At 40.6% G+C, this 23,803-nt stretch overlaps 2 protein-coding genes across 2 annotated transcripts in view; one reads left to right on the forward strand and one right to left on the reverse strand.

The window, feature by feature from the left end:
• Nucleotides 1-17,032: 17,032 nt before the first annotated feature.
• Nucleotides 17,033-21,555, reverse strand: SERP1 (stress associated endoplasmic reticulum protein 1). The gene is made up of 3 exons (XM_082625674.1): nt 21,102-21,555; nt 20,734-20,809; nt 17,033-19,563 (listed from the first exon to the last, which is right to left on the reverse strand). The coding sequence occupies exons 1-3, from the start codon at nt 21,183-21,185 to the stop codon at nt 19,523-19,525; spliced, it is 201 nt and encodes a 66-aa protein (XP_082481800.1). The 5' UTR covers nt 21,186-21,555; the 3' UTR covers nt 17,033-19,522.
• A 237-nt stretch (nt 21,556-21,792) lies between these two features.
• EIF2A (eukaryotic translation initiation factor 2A) overlaps nt 21,793-23,803 on the forward strand; it is a 39,038-nt gene continuing 37,027 nt past the window's right edge. Inside the window, exon 1 of the mRNA XM_082625673.1 lies at nt 21,793-21,919. Within this exon, the coding sequence (XP_082481799.1) occupies nt 21,868-21,919 (52 nt within the window). The 5' untranslated portion in view covers nt 21,793-21,867. The remainder of the gene's footprint in view (nt 21,920-23,803) is intronic.

Below are 23,803 nucleotides of genomic sequence, written 5' to 3' on the forward strand. Positions count from 1 at the left end.
TAGTTAATTTGGGCAAAGAAAAATACTAGACAACATTAACATAGATCATGGAAGAAGAGATGATTGAAATCAAAGCATGTTAAAGTCTTTGTTCAAGGAGGTAGAAATAAACGTTAATTTTTTTTTTTTTTTTTTTTTTGCGGTACGCGGGCCTCTCACTGTTGTGGCCTCTCCCATTGCGGAGCACAGGCTCCGGACAGGCTGGCTCAGCGGCCATGGCTCACGGGCCCAGCCGCTCCGCGGCATGTGGCATCTTCCCAGACCAGGGCATGAACCCATGTCCCCTGCATCGGCAGGCGGACTCTCAACCACTGCGCCACCAGGGAAGCCCAAACGTTAATTTTTGACTTCATCAAACATACCTAGTTAAGTTTTAAAAGTGTTCATTGAGAGAATAGGTATAGAATTATAACTATGAAAAAAAGATGGTGGGCGGGGGGTGATAAAGAAGCCTCAATTGGATGCTCTCCCATACACGGCACCCAGTCTCCCAGGACTTTTGTGTCCCATGCGCCAGGGAAGGAGACACAAACCCAGATCCCCATGGCAGCCATGCCCAAGAATAAAGGTAAAAATAGGTACAGAGGTAAGAATGAGAATGAATCTGAAACAAACAACTAGTGTTCAAGAATGGGCCTGTAGCCCAGGTAAGTCAATGTTGGGAAATGGACAATCAGAAGCAATGTGTTTTGATGGTCAGAAGAAATTGAGGAAAAAAAGTTTCAATAAGAACTTAAGACACTATACTGTTGGGCTTGCAAGACTACTGGACAGCAAAGCTACATAATTTTTCATTACATCTCATACATAAAGGCATCTGCAGGCATATGTTGAGCTTCCAAGACAAGCTACAGTCAAAGGCAGGTTACATTTGTTCCCAGAGATGATGCCAAAATCCAGTTAAATGTTGGAGATGATGATGAAGACACTGAGGATATCTAAATTGAACTCAACGTTTAACATCCTGATTTTTCTGAGGATTCTTGCACAATTTGGATCTTAGCCGCAACCCGTGAAGAAGACTAAAACGTCATTAGCATGAGTGAAGTGTGTTAAGGCTGATAGATTTTTGATATTTGTTTTAAAGTATTATATTTCTCTTTTTAAATAATATGTATTTATTTGGCTACACTGGATCTTAGCTGCTGCACGCAGGATCTTCGTCGTGGCGTGTGGGTTCTTTAGTTGCGGCATGCAAGATCTAGTTCCCTGACCAAGACTGAACCCAGGCCCCCTGCATTGGGAGCACGGAGTCTTAACACTGGACCACCAGGGAAGTCCCTAAAGTATTATATTTCTTTAAAAATGTATGATACTAAGGGACTTCCCTGGTGGCGCAGTGTTTAAGAATCTGCCTGCCATTGTAGGGGACACGGGTTTGAGCCCTGGTCTGGGAAGATCCCACATGCCGCGGAGCAACCAAGCCCGTGAGCCACAACTACTGAGCCTGCGTGCCACAACTACAGAAGCCCACGTGCCTAGAGCCCGGTCTCCACAACAACAGAAGCCACTGCAATGAGAAACCCGTGCACCGCAACGAAGAGTAGCCCTCGCTCGCCGCAACTAGAGAAAGCCCGCACGCAGGAACAAAGACCCAATGCAGCCAAAAATAAATAAATAAACTTATAAAATAACATTTAAAAAATTTTTAAAAAGTATGATACTGAATTATCTTAAGTCAAATAAATGTTAAATCCACTTTGTTCTTTTGTTATAATGGAATTTGCTTTAAAAAAAAACTACATCTGTTGTTTAGAGAAAAAGAAAAAAAAGCTACTAGTTCTCTGCTGTGACCAACTCACTCCAGTATATGGATGTTCTGAATAATAAATTTTATGCCCTGTAATTATTATGGATTATGTGTAAATCCCTAGTTTTGACTAGTCTGTGAACTGATCAGAGGCTTCTTGTATGCTCCAGCTACTGTGATGTCCTCTCACAGTTTTGCTAAAATTCAAGGGAGGCAGGGACTTCCCTGGTGGTCCAGTGTCTAAGACGCGGAGCTTCCAATGCAGGGGGCCAGGGTTCAATCCCTGGTCCGGGAACTAGATCCCACATAACTCAACTAAGACCTGGTGCAGCCAAATAAATAAATAAATAAATAAATATATTTAAAAGTTCAAGGGAGGCAGAAATCTGCATTTGATATCACAATGCATGGCTCTTTTTCTCATATTTAATAGATTTTTTTAAACTAATTTTGATCACATACATTATTTTTATAGTCTTATGTTGCCAGCATAAAGAAATCAATAAAAAGTTATTTCCAAATACAGTTGGGTTTAAATTTGTAAGATTAGCAGTTGCAGAAATTGAACACTGGGTGGCACCGAATCATCATCAAAAATTTTAATGTATTCACTTTTTTTACTTAATATGAATGGAAATTTTCACACAAAAAGAAACTTTCTTTTAAATATTTTGATAAATATAGTTTAAAATTTTTTCTTTATATTTAGAGTTCTCCAAACATAGTTTTAAATATTTTTTCTTTAAAATAATTTCAAAGTTATAAAACGTTGCAAATATAAAAATAGTACCAAATCAGTCATATACCCTTTACCCTGATTTACCTAATATGAACATTTTATATCATTCGCTTTTATCATTCTCTCTCTCTTTCTTTCCAATAACTCTTTCTATCTGTAATTATTTTCCTGAACCATTCGCAGAAAAGTTACATACATAAGGAGTCTTCACCCCTAAATATTTTAGTGTATATTTCCTGATAATAGGGATATTCAAAAGAGTCTCTCTGGGGGCTTCTCTGGGGGCTTCCCTGGGGGCTTCCCTGGTGGCGCAATGGTTGAGAGTCCGTCTGCCAATGCAGGGGACACGGGTTCGTGCCCTGGTCCGGGAAGACCCCACATGCCGCGGAGCGGCTGGGCCCGTGAGCCATGGCCGCTGGGCCTGCGCGTCCAGGGCCTGTGCTCCGCAGCGGGAGGAGCCACAACAGTGAGAGGCCCGCGTACCGGAAAAAAAAAAAAAAAAAAGAAGGCATATTGAGTGAACTGATGAGGATGATTATAATTTTTGTGACTTTCTGTTTGAATTAAAAAAAAATATTGATTCATACTACAAAATAAATGAACCCTGAATACATTGTGCAAGTGAAAGTAGTCAGTCACAAAAGGCCATATATTATATTATTCCATTGATATGAAAAGTCCAGAATAGGCAAATCCAGAGAGAAAGAAAGTAGATTAGTGTTTGCCAGAGTTAGGGGGAAGGGAAAATGGGGAGTGACTGCTAACTGGTATAGGATTTCTTTTGGGGAAGATAAAATATTCTGAAATTAGATAGTGATGATAGTTGTCAACTTTGTAAATATACTAAAAACCACTGGCTTGTATAGTTTAAAGGGTGAATGTTATCATGTATTAATTATATCTAATATTTTTAAATGTTTTAATCTTATCAGTAGGAAGAGGCAACAGAGTAGAAAGGGTAGGAATAGACACTGGGTTTCTCTGAATGTACATTGTTTAATAGATTTGACTTTAGAATCATGTAAATGTGCCACATAGTTATAAAATCAAACTAAAAAATTAGAAAGCAACCCCCAGGGGTCTATTTCTGGCATGGTAATGTGAGGATCTTCGTGGTCCACTCCACAGTAAAACTGGTGAAAATCACTTTAAAATATTCAATTCTCTAGAGATGGTCTTTAGGCCGTGTAGCAAATGCAAAAACATTTATTCAGGAAAATTTACTAAAATCTGGTAAGAGCAATGAGAATCTGTGGCCTCGGAACCCACTCCCACCCTTCTCCCAACTCAGGGTGATGGAATCTTCACTCCAGATGGATGGTGCCAAGACATAAGGCTCCCATCTTCCACCCACCTCCCACTCATGGGACAGAGGCCCTACCTTGGGTCTGGCACACTGAGAACACTAAGGTCTGATTCCCCTTGCTCCAGCTCATTCATAAAGCAAAGGTTCCATGCTCAGACAAGCAAGCCAAAAATACCAGTGGCTATACAGCAGAAATTAAAGGAGTAGAAAATAGAAAAACAATAGCAAAAATAAATAAACTTGAAAGTTGGGGACTTCCCTGAAGGCGAAGTGGTTAAGAATCTGCCTGCCAATACAGGGGACATGGGTTTGATCCCTGGTCCAGGAAGATCCCACATGCCGCAGAGCAAATAAGCCCGTGGGCCACAACTACTGAGCCTGCGCTCTAGAGTCCGCAAGCCACAACTACTGAGTCTGCGTGCCACAACTACTGAAGCCCACGCACCTAGAGCCCATGCTCCGCAGCAAGAGAAGCAATGAAGACCCAACACAGCCAAAAAAAATAAATTATTTTTTTAAAAAGTTGCTTCTTTGAAAAGAACAATAAAGTTGACCAACCTTTAGCTAGATTGATCAAGAAAAAGAGAGAAGGCTCAAATGTAAGAGGGACATTACTACTCATCTTACAGAAATAAAAAGGATTGTGAAAGAATATTGTGAACAATTGTATGCCAATAAATTAGGTAACTTAGATAAAATGGACAAATTTCTTAAAAGACATAAACTGAGTCAAAAAGACAGAAAAGCTAACAAGTAAATAGATAGAATTTGTAATTTAAAAAAACTATCAATAAAGAAAAATCCAGACCCAGATGGCCTCACTGGTGAATTCTTTTCTCCCTGCAGCTTTTTAAAATTAATTAATTAATTAATTAATTAATTAATTATTTTTGGCTGCGTTGGGTCCTTTCATGCGGGCTTTCTCTCATTGCGGCAGCAGGGGCTACTCTTTGTTGTGGTGTGCAGGCTTTTCATTGTGGTGGCTTTTCTTGTTGTGGAGCACAGGCTCTAGGTGCTCGGGCTTCAGTAGTTGTGGCATGCTGGCTTAGTAGTTGTGGCGCACGGGCTTGGTTGCTCTGTGGCATGTGGGATCTTCCCGGACCAGGGCTCAAACCCATGTCCCCTGCATTGGCAGGCGGGTTCTTAACCACTGCACCACCAGGGATGTCCCTTCCCTGTAGCTTTATTGAGATGTAATTGACATATAACATTGTGTAAGTTTAAGGTGTACAATGTAATGATTTCATATATGTATAAATTGCAAAAGGATTACCATTCACTGGTGAATTCTACCAAACATTTAAAGAATTAACACCAGTTCTTCATAAACTCTTCCAGGAAATAGAAGAGGAAGGAACTCTTCCCATTTCATTCTATGAAGCTAGTATTATCCTATCCTGCTTATACCAAAACCAGACAAATACATCTCAAGAAATGAAAACTCCACCCAGATCTCTTATGAATTTGGATGCAGAAATCCTCAACAAATGCATTACAAAAGCCCCACAGCTGGGGCTTCCCTGGTGGCGCAGTGGTTGAGAGTCTGCCTGCCGATGCAGGGGACACGGGTTCGTGCCCCGGTCCGGGAAGATCCCACATGCTGCGGAGCGGCTGGGTCCGTGAGCCATGGCCGCTGAGCCTGCGCGTCCGGAGCCTGTGCTCCGCGACGGGAGAGGCCACAACAGTGAGAGGCTCGCGTACCGCAAAAAAAAAAAAAAAAAAAAAAAAGAGAGAGAGAAGTAAAAACCCACAGCTAACATCATACTTAATGGTAAAAGGCTGAATGCCTTTCTCTTAAAATCAGGAACAAGATAATGATGTCCACTGTTGCCACTTCTAGTCAATACTGTACTGGAGGTTCTAACCAGAGTAAATAGACAAAAAAAGAAAAGACATTCAGATTGGAAAGGAAAGAACTAAGATTATTTTTATTTGCAGAAAACAATCTTGTACGTGGAAAATCCTAAGGAATACCCCCCCCAAAAAACTGTTAGAACTAATAAATGATCTTAGTAAGTTTGCAGGACACAAGGCAATATACAGAAACAAATCATTTTTCTATATAGTAGCACTGAGCAAACAAAAAATGAAATTAAGGAAACAATTTTGGGAATTCCCTGGCAATCCAGTGATTAGAACTCTGCACTTTCACTGCCAAGGGTGCAGGTTCAATCCCTGGTCGGGGAACTAAGATCCCACAAGCCCTGGGGTGTGGCCAAAAAAAAAAAAAGGACAAAAGAAAACAATTTCATTTATAATGGAATCAAAAAGAATAAAGTGCTTAGGAATAAATTTAACATAAGTGCAAAACATATACTTTGAAAACTACAAAACATTGTTGAAAGAAATGAAAGAAAACCTAATAAAGGAAAAGATATCTCATGTTCATGGATTGGAAGAATTAATATTGTTAAAATGGCAATGCTTCCCAAGCTACAGGTTCAACACTATCCCTACTAGAATGCCAGCTGACTTCGTTGTAGAAATTAACAACCCGATTCTAAAATTCATATAAAAACTTAAGGAACACAGAATAGCCAAAATAATCTTGAAAAAGAACAAGGTTAAATGACTCACACCTCCTGATTTCAAAACTTACTGCATAACAAGAGTAATCAAGACATTCTGGGACTGGTGTAAAGCTAGTCGTATAGATCAATGGAATAGAACTGCAAGTTCAGAAATAAACATATATATATAAACCACCTGAGGGACTTCCCTGGCAGTCCAGTGGTTAACCCTAACCCTAACCCAATGCAGGGAACACGGGTTCGATCCCTGGTCAGGAACCAAGATCCCTCATGCCCACGGTGTGGCCAAAAAAATAATCAATTAATCAATCAATTAATCACCCGAAATTCCTCTCTGTGATTATGCCACTAATTTGTTACACAGTTAGGTTCATTTGTTCCATTTGATTTTGATTTTCAGGCTTTTCTTTCTTTCTTTCTTTCTTTCTTTTTTTCCTAACAGTTTAATTGAGATATAATTCACATACCATACAATTCACCCATTTTATTAAAGTGAAAAATTAAGCAGTTTTTAAGATATTCAGAGCTGTACAACCATCACCACAATCACAAGATTTTTATCACCTCAAAAAGAAATCTAGTACCCTTTGGCAATTACCACTCAATTATCCCCCCTGACTTTATAGCCTAAAGCAATCACTAATATACTTTCTGTTTCTATATATTTGCCTATTGTAGACATTGCATATAAATGGAATCATTTGATATGTGATATTTTATGACTGGCTTCATCCATGTTGTGGCATTTATAAACACTTCATTCCTTCTTACAGCTGAACAATATTCCATTATGTGGATATACCATATTTTGTGAATCCACTCATGAACTGATGGAGATTTGGGTTGTTTCTACCTTTGACTCTTGTGGATAATGCTGCTATAAACATTTGTGTACAAGTTTTTGAGTGGATGTACGCTTCCATTTCTCTTGGATATATACCTAGGAGTAGAATTGCTTGGTCAAATTGTTAAGTCTTTGTTTAACTCTTTTGAGGACTGCCAGATTGCTTTCCAAAGCAGCTTTACATCCCCACCAGTGTATGAGGGTTCCAATTTCTCTAAATCCTTGTCAACATTTGTTATTATTGTCTTTTTGATTCCAGCCATCCTAGTGGGTGTGAAGCGGTATCTCACTGTGGTTTAAGTTTGAATTTCCCTGATGGCGAATGATTTTCCTGTGCTTATTGGCTGAGTGTGTATCTACTTTGGTGAAATATCTATGCAGATCCTGTGCTTATTTTTATTTTATTTTATTTTAGTAAGAACATTTTAAAAATTGAGGTATAATTGACATACAACACTATATTAGTTCAGGTGTGCAACATAATGATTCAGTATTTGTATATATGCTGCAAAATGATCACCACAATAATTCTAGTTAACATCCATCCCCATACATAGTTACAGATTTTTTTTCTTTGCGATGGGAACTTTTAAGATTTACTTTCTTAGCAACTTTCAAATATGCAATACAGTATTATTAATTATAGTGGCCATGCTCTGCATTACATCCCCATGACTAATTTATTTTATAACTGGAAGTTTGTACCTTTTGACTCTGTTCACCCATTTCATGCACCCCACCCACCACTCCTTGCCTCCGGTAACCATCAGTCAAAGAACATTTAATATGAGATCTCTTTTTGCCCATTTAAAAAAATATTTATTTCTTATTATTGATTTGTAAGAGATCTTGATATAATTCTAGATACAAGTCCTTTATCAGATATGTGATTTGCAAATATTTTCTCCCAGTCTGTGAATTATGTTGTTAACTTTCTTGATAGTGCCTTTTGAAGCACAAAGGTTTTAAATTTAGATGAAGTACAATTAATCTACTTCTTTTCTTGCTTGTGCTTTTGGTGTCATATCTAAGAATTCATTGCCAAATCTAAGGTCATGAAGATTTACGCCCATGTTTTCTTCTAAGGGGTTTATAGTTTTGGCTCTTGTCTTTATCAATTTTGAGTTTATTTTTATATATGATATAAGGCAAGGGTCCAATTTTTTTTTTTTTTTTTTTTTTGCGGTACGGGCCTCTCGCTGTTGTGGCCTCTCCCATTGCGGAGCACAGGCTCGGGATGTGCAGGCTCAGCGGCCATGGCTTACTGGGCCCAGCTGCTCCATGGCACGTGGGATCCTCCCGGACCGGGGCTTGAACCCGTGTCCCCTACATTGGCAGGCGGACTCTCAACCACTGCGCCACCAGGGAAGCCCCTGGCGAGGGTCCAATTTTATCCCTTTGTTTGTGGCTATTGTTGTCCCAGCACCATTTGTTGAAAAGACTATTGTTTTCCTATTGAATTTGCCTTGGTGTCCTTGTTGAAAACCCAATTGACTCTATCTCCCTCATGAAATATTGCCCAAGGACAAAAAGAACTGCAAAGAAATTTTTTATTCTTTTTGTTTGTTTGTTTTGTTTTTTCTTTTAAAAATTTTTTTTGGCAAAGAAATTTTTTAAAACACTGTTTTCAGTAATCATAGTGTTAATAAAATTATTACCACATTTTGAAGCTAGTGTAGATTTAGTAGGATAAAGTAACTAAATAATTACATTAATGTTCTCAGGAGCCAAGGTTTTCAATTTAAGAAAAAAAGGATACAAATATAAAATTTAAGAAATATGTGCGCAAAAAAAAAAAAAAAAAGGGGTCTTCCCTCATGACACAGTGGTTGAGAGTCCGCCTGCCGATGCAGGGTACATGGGTTCGTGCCCCGGTCCGGGAGGATCCCACATGCCGCGGAGCGGCTGGGCCCGTGAGCCTGCGCGTCTGGAGCCTGTGCTCCGCAACGGGAGAGGCTACGGCGGTGAGAGGACCGCATACGGCAAAAAAAAAAAAAAAAAAAAAAAAAAGGAATATGTGAAAGCCTGTAATCTTAAATTTTAGTTGGAATAAATTCATGTTGTATTTTCTCTTTTGTTTTCTATCTTTTGTTATCTTCGTTTTATCATATTTTCTATCTTTGTTCACTAAAAGTCTTAGAAGCAATGAAAACACAGGGGCAATGAGCATCCATAGACTTTAGGTTGTGATCTCTAAATACCGTATCCTGGTACAAAGAACTCTTTGAGAAAATGGCCAATTCCATATCTAGGGCAGGAAATATCTCAGGTGAATCTTGGGCATCTTGTTATGCCAGTCTCTTTTCTATGTGCTTTACATGTGTTGGGCTGTACCCCTCAGGCCTAGAGCCTGGAGTCAGCAGCAGAGACATCAATGGTTTAATGGATAAGGGGGAGCTTACATGTCTGAAGCAAAGTCGTGGAGCGACATCCCACCATGTGTGGCAGACAGCGAGCAGGACATGGTGGCAGTCTTCTCTGGGTTGGGGGTGGGGGCAAAATTACCAGTTACAGGGGAATTGACGTCAGGTAGGCTCATTAGTTACCAGGGAGATGCGCAGAGGAGCGTGCCCTTCATCACACCTTTGATCAACTGTCACTGGAAATTCCCTGGAGGTCCAGTGGTTAGGACTCTGATAAGCTTTCACTAGCTGGGGCCAGGGGCAACTACTAGGAAGGTCAGTCATATGTGTAGGGCAGAGGTGAAGCAGGCGCTGGTTGGGCAGGGGATGTACAGAGAGCAAGAGAATGTCCATCTTGAGTGGCCTGATCATGCAACATGCATTAGCTCATTTAATTTCATTTTATAGTTGCGAAAATGGGACTTTAAATAGATTGCCCAAGGTTACACAGATACAAAGTGATAAAAAACAGATACAAACCCAGGCTTCAGAGCCAGCGTTTGCAAAGTTGCTCAGCCTTGCTAGGAATTAGAGAAATGCATATTACAACAACACTGAGACTATTTTCTTATTAGAAGGGCGAAAGTTAATGTCAGATAAAATGACATTTTAGGGAGCACTTGAGGATATAGGAACTCTTACACATTGCTGGTGTAAATTTAATTTTTTAGAACCTATTTTGGATAATGATTTCACCATACTTAATACATTTGAAGATGTACATACCTCATACCCAGAAGTTCCACTTCTAGACTGGAGAAATTCTGTATACATCTGTACAAGGAAACAATGTGTAAACATCCACGTTCTTTACAGCCCTACAAATTTTGAGAAAAAGAAAGCTGGTGACTTCCTGCCACGTTAAATATGGATTCTTTTTGTTCTTTTTGTTTTCGATGAGGAAGGCCCCTTACCCTATCAGAGATCTCTTTGTTTTTGCGGTTGACAAAGAAGGGGAATGTTATTTGCATAGAGTATTTTTAACTTTTCAAACTGCTTTAACAGTTGCGTGTGACAAGAGGGTAAGTGTTTCCTTTTCCTTAGGCCAAGAAACTTAGGGGATTTAAGCCCATAGATCGAGAACTCAGAGCCCTCTTCAAAACTTCTCAAAGTTTAATTTTCATACACATCAGCTGGCGGTCCTGTGAAAATGCAAATTATCTTTCAGTGGGCCTTGGGTGAGGCCCGAGATTCTGCATTCCTAACAGGTTTCCAGGTTACTGTGGGTCCCCTGGCCACGCTCTTGAGTAGTGGAAGATTAGACCATTGACACAGGCTGGATATTAAACTCCACCGGTCCACTTTCCCTGTCTGTCCTTCGCAGTGCAGATGGATTTTAACGTACTGTTTAGCAAAAGAAAGGGATCTCACCTTGAAAAAATCCTGATGTTGTTCTCAAGCAAGCAGAAATGACTTTAAGATTTCATGTTTTCATTCTCTCTGGCACCTTCCTTCTTTGTGTAATTCATTTGTAATTAATAGGTAGGCCATGCACGGGTAACCAAGACTGGAGCTAGGCAGAAACATGCTTGGGTACTTCCAGTGTTTATTTGTCATTATGATTCAGGCTTTGTCAGAAATTATAGTCTGTCTCAGTCCTGGATGCCTTTCCACCTTAGAATCTGCAATTGTTTATTAACTGATGCTCAGTGTGTCAAACAGAAAACAAACCTGCAGCAACTTCGTGGTTCACCCGGGTTCCCCAGCACTCCTGGGTGACAGGAACTAAGTGCTCTTCTGGAGCCCTGAGTGGGAACACGACTGGCATTTACCCAGAGGGGCCCTGTGAGTCTCCTCTGCCCAGAGTATGAGATCTGATTTGGTAACCACACCACACCCTAAATGCTTAACAATGTGGTACGGCCCTGCTGTAGGGAATTCCTCTGTGAAGAGAAGCAGCTATTCTCCCAGGGACTGGATCTGGTTTGGGGGTACAGAGCCATTCTGGGTTCCCAGTCTGGTGTGGAGAAGGGTGTCCCAGTGTGGCATCCTTGCCCCTTCCTGTGCCCTAGAATGGGGCTGGGGACAGAGGGCAGCTGACAGCCCATAGGCACCTGTCCTAAACAGCAAGTGTGGTGGTTTGACTCTTTCCTTATAACTGGACAGACTGGTATAGTGAGGTATCAGCTTTCTTTGTGAAGCATTTTTTGGTTTTCTCAATTACAATTACAATTCTCAATTCTCATACAATTCTCAATATCATACAATTACAATTATGAATGGTTATTATTATGAATGGTTCTCAGACGTGACTAAAGGACAAATACGGCTATTGATATATTTCCAACTATCAAGCTTCTCTTGGGAGAGTTTGTTTCTAAGGTAGTCTGAATTCTAATGCTGAGGCCAGCCATTAAGCAGAGGTTGCCACGATTGGAAGTATCTGGGATGCATGTTATTCTGGGGTTAGATGATCTTACAAGACACGTTCTTACTTTAAAGATGATTCTGATATAATAGCGTTCTCATCGTTCTCCTTCACTTTATCACTTAACTCAAATGTTTGTCTCAGGACTTCCCCGGTGGTCCAGTGGTTAAGGATCCACCTTCCAATGCAGGGGAGGCGGGTTCGATCCCTGGTCTGGGAACTAAGATCCAACATGCCGCCGGGCAACTAAGCCCGAGTGACACAACTACTGAGCCCGCCTGCTCTGAAGCCCATGCGCCACAGCTAGAGAGAGGCTCCTGTGCCTCATCAAAAATCCCTCGTGCCGCAACTAAGAATCAATGCAGCCAAAGATAAATAAATATTTTAAAATAAATAAATAAAATGTTGAGCTCCCCCTATGTATGTAAAGTTTCACACTAGCCTTTGTGGTGGTGAGAGTAAATGAAAAAGAATGAAAAAGAAAGATATGGCATTTGTTCTTTTTTTTTAAAATAAATTTTTAAATTCATTTTAGGCTGCATTGGGTCTTTGTTGCTGTGCACGGGCTCGCAGGCTCTAGAGCACAGGCTCAGTAGTTGTGGAGCACGGGCTTGGTTGCTCCACAGCATGTGGGATCTTCCCAGGCCAGGGCTCAAACCCGTGTCCCCTGCATTGGCAGGCGGATTCTTAACCACTGCACCACCAGGGAAGCCCCTGGCATTTGTTCTTAAGGACTGCATACACTAGCTGAGAAACTAAGAAACAAAACTAAGAATTATGGGAACATAATAAACACTAACTGGTCCAGAGTCATCAGTTCCAAAGAGAGTGTTTCTGACTCCCATAGCAAGGAAAAACTTCACAGAGGAGGTAAAATTTAAGCTAGACTTTGAAGGCTGTGTAGCATTGTAATGTAGGAAAAATGAGCAAAAACACTTAAAAGTGCAGGTTATCTAGAGAACAAGTAGGTGGTTGCCAGACGGGAAGGGACTAGGGGGAGGAGAGAAGTAGGTGACAGGTGAGGTGGTACAAAATTCCAGCTTCATAATAAATGAGTCACAGAGGTGAAATGTGGGGAAAATAGTCAATGGTTATGTAATGTCTTTGTATGGTGAGAGATCATAACTAGACTTATCATGATGATCATTTTGAAGTGTATAGAAATACTGAATCACTATGTTGGGTACCAGGAACTGACATAGTGTTGTAGGTCAACTATACTTCAAAAACAAATCAACTAACTCACTCAGAGAAAAAGAGATCAGATTTGAGGCAGTGGTGGAGCTGGGGGGAGGGGGAATTGGATGAAGGCAATCAAAAGGTACAACTTCCAGTTATAAGAAAAATAAGTATTAGATGTAATGTACAACCTGATAAATATAATGAACACTGCTATATGTTATGTATGAAAGTTGTTAAGAGAGGAAATCCTAAGAGTTCTCATCACAAGGAAAATTTTTTTTCTATTTCTTTAATTTTGTATCTATATGAGATGATGGATATCACTAAACTTATTGTGGTCATCATTTCATGAAGTATGTAGGTTAAATCACTATGCTCTAAATCTTAAACTTACACAGTGCTATATGTCAATTATATCTTAAGGAAACTAGAAAAAAACACTTAGTAAAGTGAACAAATGCTGTTGGAAAAATGGTGCTTATAGTTGACACTGGGTTGCTGCAACCTTTAATTTGTAAAAAATGCAGTATCTGTGAAGCACAATAAAGTAAGATCTGCCTAAGCAGACATTGCTTTCTTTTTAAAAAAAAATTATTTATTTATTTATTTATTTTTGGCTGCATTGGGTCTTCGTTGCTGCGTGTGGGCTTTCTCTAGTTGTGCGAGCGGGGCTTACTCTTCGTTGCGGTGCATGGGCTTCTCAATGCGGTGGCTTCTCTTGTTGCAGAGCACAGGCTCTAGGCGCGTGGGCTTCAGTAGTGGCACACGGGCTCAGTAGTTGTGGCTCGTGGGCTCTAGAGCACAGGCTCAGCAGTTGTGGCACACGGGCTTAGTTGCTCCGTGGCATGTGGGATCTTCCCAGACCAGGGCTCAAACTCGTGTCCCCTGTATTGGCAGGTGGATTCTTAACCACTGCACCACTAGGGAAGTCCGCTCTTTTTTTTTTTTTTTAAGACAGATTGAGTTTTTGTGGCAACCCTGCATTGTTAGATGATTGTTATCATTTTTAAAAATATTTATTTATTTTGCTGCGCCAGGTGTTAGTTGCAGCACATGGGATCTTTAGTTGTGGCATGCGAACTCTTAGTTGAGGCATGTGGGATCTAGTTCCCTGACCAGGGATTGAACCCAGGCCACCTGCATTGGGAGCTCAGAGTCTTAGCCATTGCACCACCAGGGAAGTCCCAATAAAGTATTTTTTAATTAAGGTATATTCATTTTTTAAAGACCTAATGTTATTGCACACTTTAAATAGACTACAGTGTAGTGTAAACATAACTTTTATATGCACTGGGAAATCAGACAATTCCTGTGACTCGCTTTATTGTGATATTCACTTTATTGTGGTCGTCTGGAACTGAACCCGTATTATCTCTGAGGTTTGCCTGTATATGGGGATCAGTTTTCTCTTGAAGTTCATTCTTCCTTCTAGAGGAAAAAAAAAATGATTTTAATGCTAACCAATTCCACTAGTCAAAATAAAAGTAATGCAATAAAGCTCATGTACATTGAACCTGGATAATATGAGCCTTTCACGTATTTGTGATTTTAACAGAACCCCAGGGAGAAGACAGTACTCAAAATGGTAAAATTTTGAGCCCAAAACCAAGAGTTAAAGAATACTTTTTAGTTGTTTTCACTTCTATAACCTCCCTCAAGTCAGAGTGTGTAGGCAAGTCGCCATTTTATGTCTCTATTTAAGGTCAATTCTGTGTTTGTTCTTTTTCCACATAAATGAAAAGAATTAGTTACCATGTCTGGAATGCTGAATCTGAAAAAATTGAGGTACAAGAACCTTATTGTGAATTATACAAATAAAGGAAGTAAGCATTAAAAAAAAAAAAGCACAAGGCATCTGAAAAATGAAAGTAGAGTCTTTGGGCTAGAGTGAGTTTATGACAGGAAGATGTTGGGACAAGGCTAGGTTGGGCCATGTTGTGAAGTGTCCTAAAAATCAAAGCTAGAGTTAATGCATCCCCATGGCAGTAGGAAGCCATTGAAATTTAGTTAATCCTCAGATTTTACCTTTATCAAACACTCAAGGGGGTTCATGAGATTAATATATCATCTTCTAAGGTAAGAGGAAACATTCCTAAAGAATTATAATTCTTGGCACTCAACACACTAAAGAGCCAATTTGGTCATCCCAAATCCAGTTTTCTAATCCTTGCTCTGCTACTGGTTCACTGATGATGGGAAAGATAACTTCTCTGGGCCATAATTTCCTCAAGTGTAAATCAAGATCATTTGAAAAGTTCCTTTTAGCTCCAAACTCAATTATTCTCATTCTCCTGTTTGACTTTCTCCGTAACAGTGAGAAAATAAGAAAAACCTGTTACTAACCCATTTAATGATATTGAAATCATGGTTTTAATTTTGTACACTGGAAAAGAAGTCACAAATGCATTATTCACTGAAACCTGTATCTGTGGAGAGCACATATGTGTATTTTTTTGACTACTGGGCTATCAAAAATTATTTTTCAACATCACAGATAAAAAAGAAATTAAACAAAAAAAACTTTAGCAAAACTACTTTTAAAAATATGCTCTGGAATATGTGAAAGTGAATAACATTACTGATTTGGTCTTTGTTAATTTTGTGCTGTACAGGAAATAGTAAATTTGTCACAAATTCATTTTTAAAAAACAGTTGCATCCATAAAAGGACAAACTTTTTTTCTTTCTTCTTTAAATTGGCAACATGAAAAAAATTTTTAGCTTTCTAAAAGCAGAAGCAAAAAGCTCATGAAAACAGAAGTGTCCTGTGTGGGTATTTTGCAGTCACTCTTATGGTTTCTAGATGGTTAAGTGAGTCAGGAAATCTTGGCTCTAGTTTCTACTCTACCTCAACTAGTTCTGTGAGGCCAAATCCACCATTTATCTGGTTTTACTTTTCCTTTGAAAGACTTATCACAATTATGGTCATTTTCATCGTATTGTCTTTTTCCTCACTACTGGACTGAAAGATACCTGAGTGCTGAGATTCTGTATTCACATATCTGTCTCCAGATCTGGCACATAAGTTACTCAATATTCACTGAATAAATGAATTTTTTACTTATCTGTAAATGGAGGCAGTTGTACTAAATTCCCCATCATTTAAAAAAAAGAAATTTTTATTTATTTTTGGCTGCTTTTGGTTCTTCATTGCTGTGCGCGGCTTTCTCTAGTTGCAGCGAGTGGGGGCCACTCTTCGGTGCAGTGCGCGGGCTTCTCATTGCAGTGGCTTCTATAGTTGCGGAGCACGGGCTCTAGGTATGTGGGCTTCAGTAGTTGTGGTACGTGGGCTCAGCAGTTGTGGCACATGGGCTTAGCTGCTCTGCAGCATGTGGGATCTTCCCTGGCCAGGGCTCCAACCCGTGTCCCCTGCATTGGCAGGCGTATTCTTAACCACTGCACCACCAGGGAAGCCCTCTATGTCATTTCTATCTTTGATTCTTTGATATGAATTTACTTTGAATTATTTAAGTCCAGACAGTTGAATTTTTCCCTTCAGCTTGATTTCTAGCATTTTATTGCTCATTAGCACTCTTTCCAGATTTGGACATTTTTGTTCTAACTTGAAGATAAAGTGGTACAAGCAGCTAGAGTGGGACTGTGTTTAGACAGGAAAGGGTTCTCTGAGGGAGTGTCATAGAATTTGCTATTGAACCCAACTCCTACCTCTTAACGTTGTGGTTTGCATCTGAAATGACAAGTTAAAAAAACTAATACGTAGGTAAATGTAAATCAAACTTAAGAACAATTTCTAAGTGGAAAATCTGATGATGTCCTAAATTTTACAGATGCTAAAAGCATAATAAAATTTTGTTGCTGAACCTCCCAAGAATATAATCCAGCACTACATGGTAGTCCTTTGTGCCAACAAAACTCCAGGAACCTCAGTGACAATAGCCATGGCCTCGCAGTTGAGTATATACATTTCTTTAATGTAAATCAAAGCCTATTACAATGCATTCTGTTACAATGAAAATCTTCACTTATTTTGGAAGCCCACTCAGTCATTTTGAGCAACATTATATACAACCCAACAGATACAATGATATCACTGACAACTCCTTGAAACGTTATAGCTAAATTACAAAGAGTAATTGGATAATGTAGACAACCCCGATAAAGTATTTATTCTCACATTGTGCTCAACATTAGATGACATATAAAATTCAACTGGGAAAGGGAAATCAAAAAAAGAAAAAAAATTGTGCTTTTTCCTTGAACCAGACTCAAATAATGAGATGAGGGTAAACCCCAGTTGGGAAAGTATTTAGTTCATTGTGCTTTTATATATTTTTCTTGCTACCTATTCCCAGTTAAAACCTTAAATTTGTGCCTCTGGGTACTATTTCTTTTAACTCAAGTACAACATACCAGGCGTTCCTTAAAATCATTTTCTATTAAGTATAAAAAGTATACTCAGATAAGAACACTATAAAATCATTTCCTTTTAGAAGGCATCAAATATTCAGGGATCTTTATTTTTAAAGGGTAAATGAAATGACATAGCTTTCATTGACCCAAACATGCATAATCCATCCTTAAAAATGCACCCAATTGGTAATGACACGATATACAAAGGGAATGCAACTTTACATATGTAAAATGATTGCCCACTATGGCAATTTGACAGTCAAATTAACAGACATTGTACATTAAAAAAAAAAAAAAAACAACAAGCCCTCAATGTCTTAAAGCCAGTTATCTATAGGAAACCAAGGGAAATTCTGATATGGAATAGTTTGACTCAAAGCAAAGAATAAGGCACCTGCTATGAATTTAGAACAGTAACTTTCATTTTTTAAGTTACAACAAAATAGAATTAGTTAACCAAGACACTTGTTTCCAAGAGGGAAACAAGTATAGGGGTTGACTTCCTGGGTGAGAAAGGCAGGTAACAATGCAGATAAAAACCTGCTGGCCCAAGGTCAGCAGATTCCTTTCCTATTGTAGTCAAGTTCCTAAACGTCCTTAACCACTCCTCTCCTTCATTCTCCCCATACTTAGGGGTATCAGAAGCTCTGAGGTTCACGCTGTATATAGACTAGGTAGTAGATTTCCCTTCTGTTCCTCTTAAAACAGCTTATTTTCAAGAGGTATCCTGAGGCAATTAACACAGCAAACAAGCAGCTTTCTTTCCAATTCATTAACACATAGACACCTCTCAGGCTTTTTCCATCATTATGGCTAAGAATTTAAATAGCCAATACTTGAAATTTTCAACAGTACCAGAAAACTCAAAACCTGCCTTATCACTCACCCTTACCATTAGTAAAAAGAAAGTTTGATCAATCATAACCTATAAAATCATACAACAAAGGGAAGACTAAAGACTGATCCTTATCAGCAAATCCATTTAATTTCACATGACACTTTAGTCTGATGTATCTAGTACCCTAACAGAATTTTAATCATAAATCAAGAAAAAGCATTTCCAAACTAATTTGCAGTTGATGTGCCTTTTTGGTATTAAAAGTGCTATTAACATGCTGTCTTACGGCACACTGGACTCAACAGTATGTCCTGATGAGGCATCCATTTTTAGTACTGTTTTTCCCTAAAATGTTGTAATAGACCCCTTTGATATATTAAAGTAATTCTGGTGAAATCAATGGTGATATAAAAAACCTTCCCTGACTTTACTCCACCATGGCTGCTTTTAGTGAAACCGAAGTGACTAAGTTATAAAATGCTCAACCAAGTTGTTTTCTTATGGCCTCTTACGTTAGTATATTCACTCATGCAAAATCCAAGGTAGTGTAATAGAAATAATATTGTTAAAATAGACGTTGTGGCTATAAGCATCTCCCTTTATATTAGGCATGTAGAAGATTTTTAAAATTTTTAGGTGCTAAAGATTTCGGGAAAACTAGGCTAACTGTGTAGTTGTTCCATTTATAAGCACCTTATTACAGGACGGTTACATGACCCTCTATGGGAGTGTGCTTTCAAGAAATAGTAATAAAGTGCCTAGCTATATAAAAACCGTAGGATTCCAAATTTTAAATTAAGCTAATTGCATTTATACATTAGGGCTAACAAAATCTAGACCCTGTCTACACAGATTCAATCTAATTACCTATATTGTATACTGTTCTAATAACCACATTAAAAAAAAAAACAAAACCTTACTCTTTACTGACTGAATAAGTAGGGTCCACTACTGTAGCTTAACAAATTTTATTGCTTTATTCATGTGGTGCTTTTGCAAGGCACTGTGGTATGGACTAGAAAACTTGGAATGACTTGTGAAGAAACCTTGGAATGACACATGAAGGATGGTATGAAAAGTCATTCTGAGGCAGGATGCTTTACTGAATTGTTTTTAACCAGGGTATCAAACATCAGGAATGAGTTCAAGTTAAAATTCACAGGAGAATGGAAACATCTTAAGGTCAGTCACTTCACATGCCCATCCTGATACTTTGAATAATCTGGAAAATTGCTGTAAAGAGAAAGAGCAAGTATTAAAACATGCTTGGAATAAAACAGGCCTGGCAACTGACAAATATTAAGGTAGTTCAAGAATCCAAGAATACCCTTACAGTTACCTGCAAATACTATGTAACTTCATAGTAATATGAACACAGGCCTACCGTAATAATACAATTTTTTTATGCCTCAGCTTCCTTGAAGTTTATGCCAAAATGTCTAGAGAGTTACCAAATAAGCAGTGATTTTTAGAAAGAAATTAAAGCACCAAAGCAAAAAGGTTTCCTAGCATACAATTATTTGGGTTTAACCCTAAACATTAGGTGTACTTGGCCTGTAACATATGCACATTTCCTCATTCTCCCAAGACTGAAATTCAATCATCTTTAGGTTACATAAATTGCTTGGCTCTTGGCCATTTATCAGGAAAGCTTCCAATTGGTATGTTTAGGAGACAGGCACAGTGAAATGTTTAAGAGAAACCTCAGTAACTTTAAAATGTCAGAACGTGTAAAACAGAAACAAGTATTTCCATATTAACAGCTTGCATATTAAGATGAAGAGAAGAAGGCATTCTGTAATCCATCTCCATGGGCAAGAGTCTACTCCTCTAACAGCAGTCTGCCCTGATAACTATTTTTTCCTACCATATGTCAAACATTTCTTTTATTAAACTAAAAACATTTGTCTCGCACGTTAAATTGCCAATCAGGTACAAGTTCCTCTACAATTCTCTGCACTAGCTTTACTTTATAAAATATATCCAATTTTGACATAAAGACATTAGATTTTGGAACATGTTAAATTAAGTTCGAACATCCGCATGTACATGATGTTCATAAGCTTCTCTTTCGCAAAGGCTGCAAAATATTCTAAATTCTCATTCTGGGAGGTGTTTCTGTTTTTTGTTTTGGTCTAATATTTGTCAACTCGATCATTACTAAGGACCTGACCTCCTTTTCTGCTCTCTGTGAGCTCAAATCAAACGGGGAGAAGTTTCTAGAGCACCACCCTCTGTGCATATGTGGGACAAGTAATTGGGTTCAGATAAAACAGAATTATGCGGAGCTCCCGGCAGGTGGATTGAGAACTGTGCGGGCAGGATTCACCACTGATGGATCACCACGTCATCCCCAACCCGTCATCCAACACCCTACCCGATGGTCGCCCCCAAAACACTTACCAGAACCACAAACAACAAAAATGAAGAGAGCCAATAACCAGGGTCCTACAGACGCCTTCTCTTCGGGAGCATTTCTCTGCAAAAAGGAAAATCCACGGTCTCCAATACAAAAAAACCACTCTGACCCCGGGCTCTTACCCTGCACCCCGGGCCACGTCGCCGGGTCCCTGCACCTCACTGGTCTCCCCTGCGTTCCCGAGCCGCACGGCTCCGGCACCCACCTCCCTGAGCTCCCAACTTAAAGAGTCCGGCTCGCGGCCTCGGGCCCTTGAGTCGCCCGGGTCTGGGGAAGAGAGCTCGGCGCGGCGCCGGGGCCCGGGCCTCATACCCGGCTGCGGAACCGAGAGGGGCGCCCGCTCTTCCCTTACCGAGGTCTTAGCGACGTTGCCGCGCTGGGTGATGTTCTTGCTGTGCTTCTCGTTGGCCATACGGATCCGCTGCTTGGCGACCATCTTCGCGGCGCAACCACCTGCCCCGGCCACCCCTGGGCCTCGCTCGCTCACTTCTCCTCGGGCCGCTGCGACCGACGTTCCGCTCCCGGTGCCCGCGCCGCCGGAGCGAGGAGGCTCTCAGGTGGGGCGCTAGCTCCGGCCGCTGGGCCTGGGCGCGGGGGCTGAGTCCTTAGCTGGGCGCGGGCCGCCGGCTGACTGACGACGCCAGACCGTCCGGCCGAGCGAGAGGGGCGCGCGGGAGGAGGAAAGCAGGCCGCCGGGATATTCTCGCGTTGCCGCTGTGGCCTCCGCCGGGAGCGTGGAGTGAGAGAGAAAGGGAACGCAACGCTACACAACGCAACGACCGAACGGTGCAACCCGTCGCCTCGAACTACTTCGGGTTCGGCTGCCAACGTCAGCATTGGGCCGACTCCGCCCCGCGGAAGTGCACGCTCCGCCTGCTGAGGAAGAGGGAGAGGGAGGGCGAAGGCCGGCACTCCAGCCTTAGCCCCGCCCCTCCACGCTCCGTAAAGTGTTGCCCCAGAGCTGCGCGTGCGCGTTCGGGCCCCTTTTTCACGTCTCTCTCCGACCGGAAGTGAATTGGCCCCGAGGCTGGCGGCCCCGGAAACACCAGTTCGCCGTCTCACGCCGGAGGAGACGTGTTGGGGCCGGGTTCGGCTCTCGTGAACTCTGACCCAAGCATATGAGTTTCTCTTTCCGGGACAAGATGGCGCCGCCCTCGCCGCTCCTTACAGGTGAGCTCTGAACGAGCAAGGGATTATTTCTTTAGAGCAATAATTTTTGTGTCTGTAATCTTGGGCACCACCCGAGAAGCCTTGGAGTCCGATCCGCCTTTTCTTGTGGATTGTAGGAGAGCCGGAGGGCCTTTTGGATTTCTTGGTGTAGCGTGGCAGTCGGAAATTAGGCTCTAGCCTCGGGGCTCCAGCATTCCCCTTCCCTTTTGCTCGTCCATCATTCTTTCCTGACACTTCAAGTTCTACAGGAATAGAGGAAGGGGCATAAAAACGAAGAGTGCTAGTGGGATTTGTTACTCTGGATCTGCAGTACTGGTGTTACACTAGCGCTTACTTGGTGACAGACCCCGTTGACAGGGTGAAGTCATTTAGCTCTGTAATAAGAAAAAAACGTAAACGTGTGACTCGGTGTACTAGAATAACCACGCACATTAAATGCACCTGAATTTAAGTGATACCAAATCCTGCACTCCTTGCTTTAATGAAATTTGTGGGACTGCGTAGGGCGAGTGGAGCTGCGGTAGTGTAGGTTTTAAGGGGATGAGAGTGTGGTCTGGGGTGGTAGCATATAATGAACATTATAAAGATAAAGTAGCAACGTTAGAACATTACAGGATTCCTCAGGTTTCGAAGCTAAGGCAGAGTTTATAATGTTGGAGAAGATAATAAACTTAGTCTTAGACAATGTCGGCGGTGACTGGATTAGAGTAATGGCTGGAGTCTCATATATGAGCATCAAGTAAGGAGAGGGGAGTTGGGAGGGAAAAGAAGGATATAAGTTACCAATAACTTAATAACATATTAAGGAAAAAGAAGCCATTGAGAGAAAGGTTGTCTCCTTTTGAGGAAAGGGATCATTTCCCCCTGAGACTTGGAAGGAACCTTAAAAAGCTTTTGCACTTTTCACCATTCTACATTTTGAGATCTTTGTTATTAAGCACCCTGCCCATTCATATTCAATCTGGCTACCACAGTTCATTCACCACACATTTATCAAAAACTGGCTAATTTGTTAGATAACATGCCAGGCGGATACTGCTTAAAAAGTAACTAAATGAATTTATTTCTGTAGCTTCATAAAGGTAGCTTGTATGTTACTTATAATTTTGGAATACTAAATGCTTTTTTTGAACTTTAATTTAAAAACTGGTACATTTTAAAATTTGATCATTTTTTTTCCCTTTTAAAATCCTTACAGTGACTGCTTGCAGGGTAAATTCCGTCCTGTTTAGCAGAGCATATGGAACCCTTTATAATCCTTGAATAGCTCTTGTCATTCATTTTACTCCTTGCCATCCTATCCTATTTTGTTCTCCATCAATACTGAACTGCTCATAAAACCCTTGAACAACCTATTTCCTCAGTCTAACACTACCCTCTTCCTCTTGATTTGGCTGACGTCTTTTTATCTTTTAAATTTCCTTTTAGACATCATTACTTTGTGAAGTCTTTCCTTACTCTTCCCAGATAGTCTTTCCCCAGCCTGTTTTGGTACCTCATATATACTTGAGGTTTTTTTTTTTTTCCCCACTTATCACATAAGATAATTATCTAGTAGTTTAGATGCTTTTCTCCCCTGCTGGACTGTGAATTCCTTAATGGCAGGGGCAGAGCCTTATTCATCCCTGTCTTCTCAGTACCAAGTACAATGCCTGGTAAACAATAGACACTAAGGGCTTCCCTGGTGGCGCAGTGGTTGAGAGTCCGCCTGCCGATGCAGGGGACACGGGTTCGTGCCCCGATCCCGGAAGATCCCACATGCCGCGGAGCGGCTGGGCCCGCGAGCCATGGCCGCGGAGCCTGTGTGTCCGGAGCCTGTGCTCCGCAACGGGAGAGGCCACAGCAGTGAGAGGCCCGCGTACAGCAAAAAAAAAAACAAAAAAA

Source organism: Mesoplodon mirus (genome assembly GCF_964341445.2).
Source record: "Mesoplodon mirus genome assembly, chromosome: 6".
Lineage (NCBI taxonomy): Eukaryota > Metazoa > Chordata > Mammalia > Artiodactyla > Ziphiidae > Mesoplodon > Mesoplodon mirus.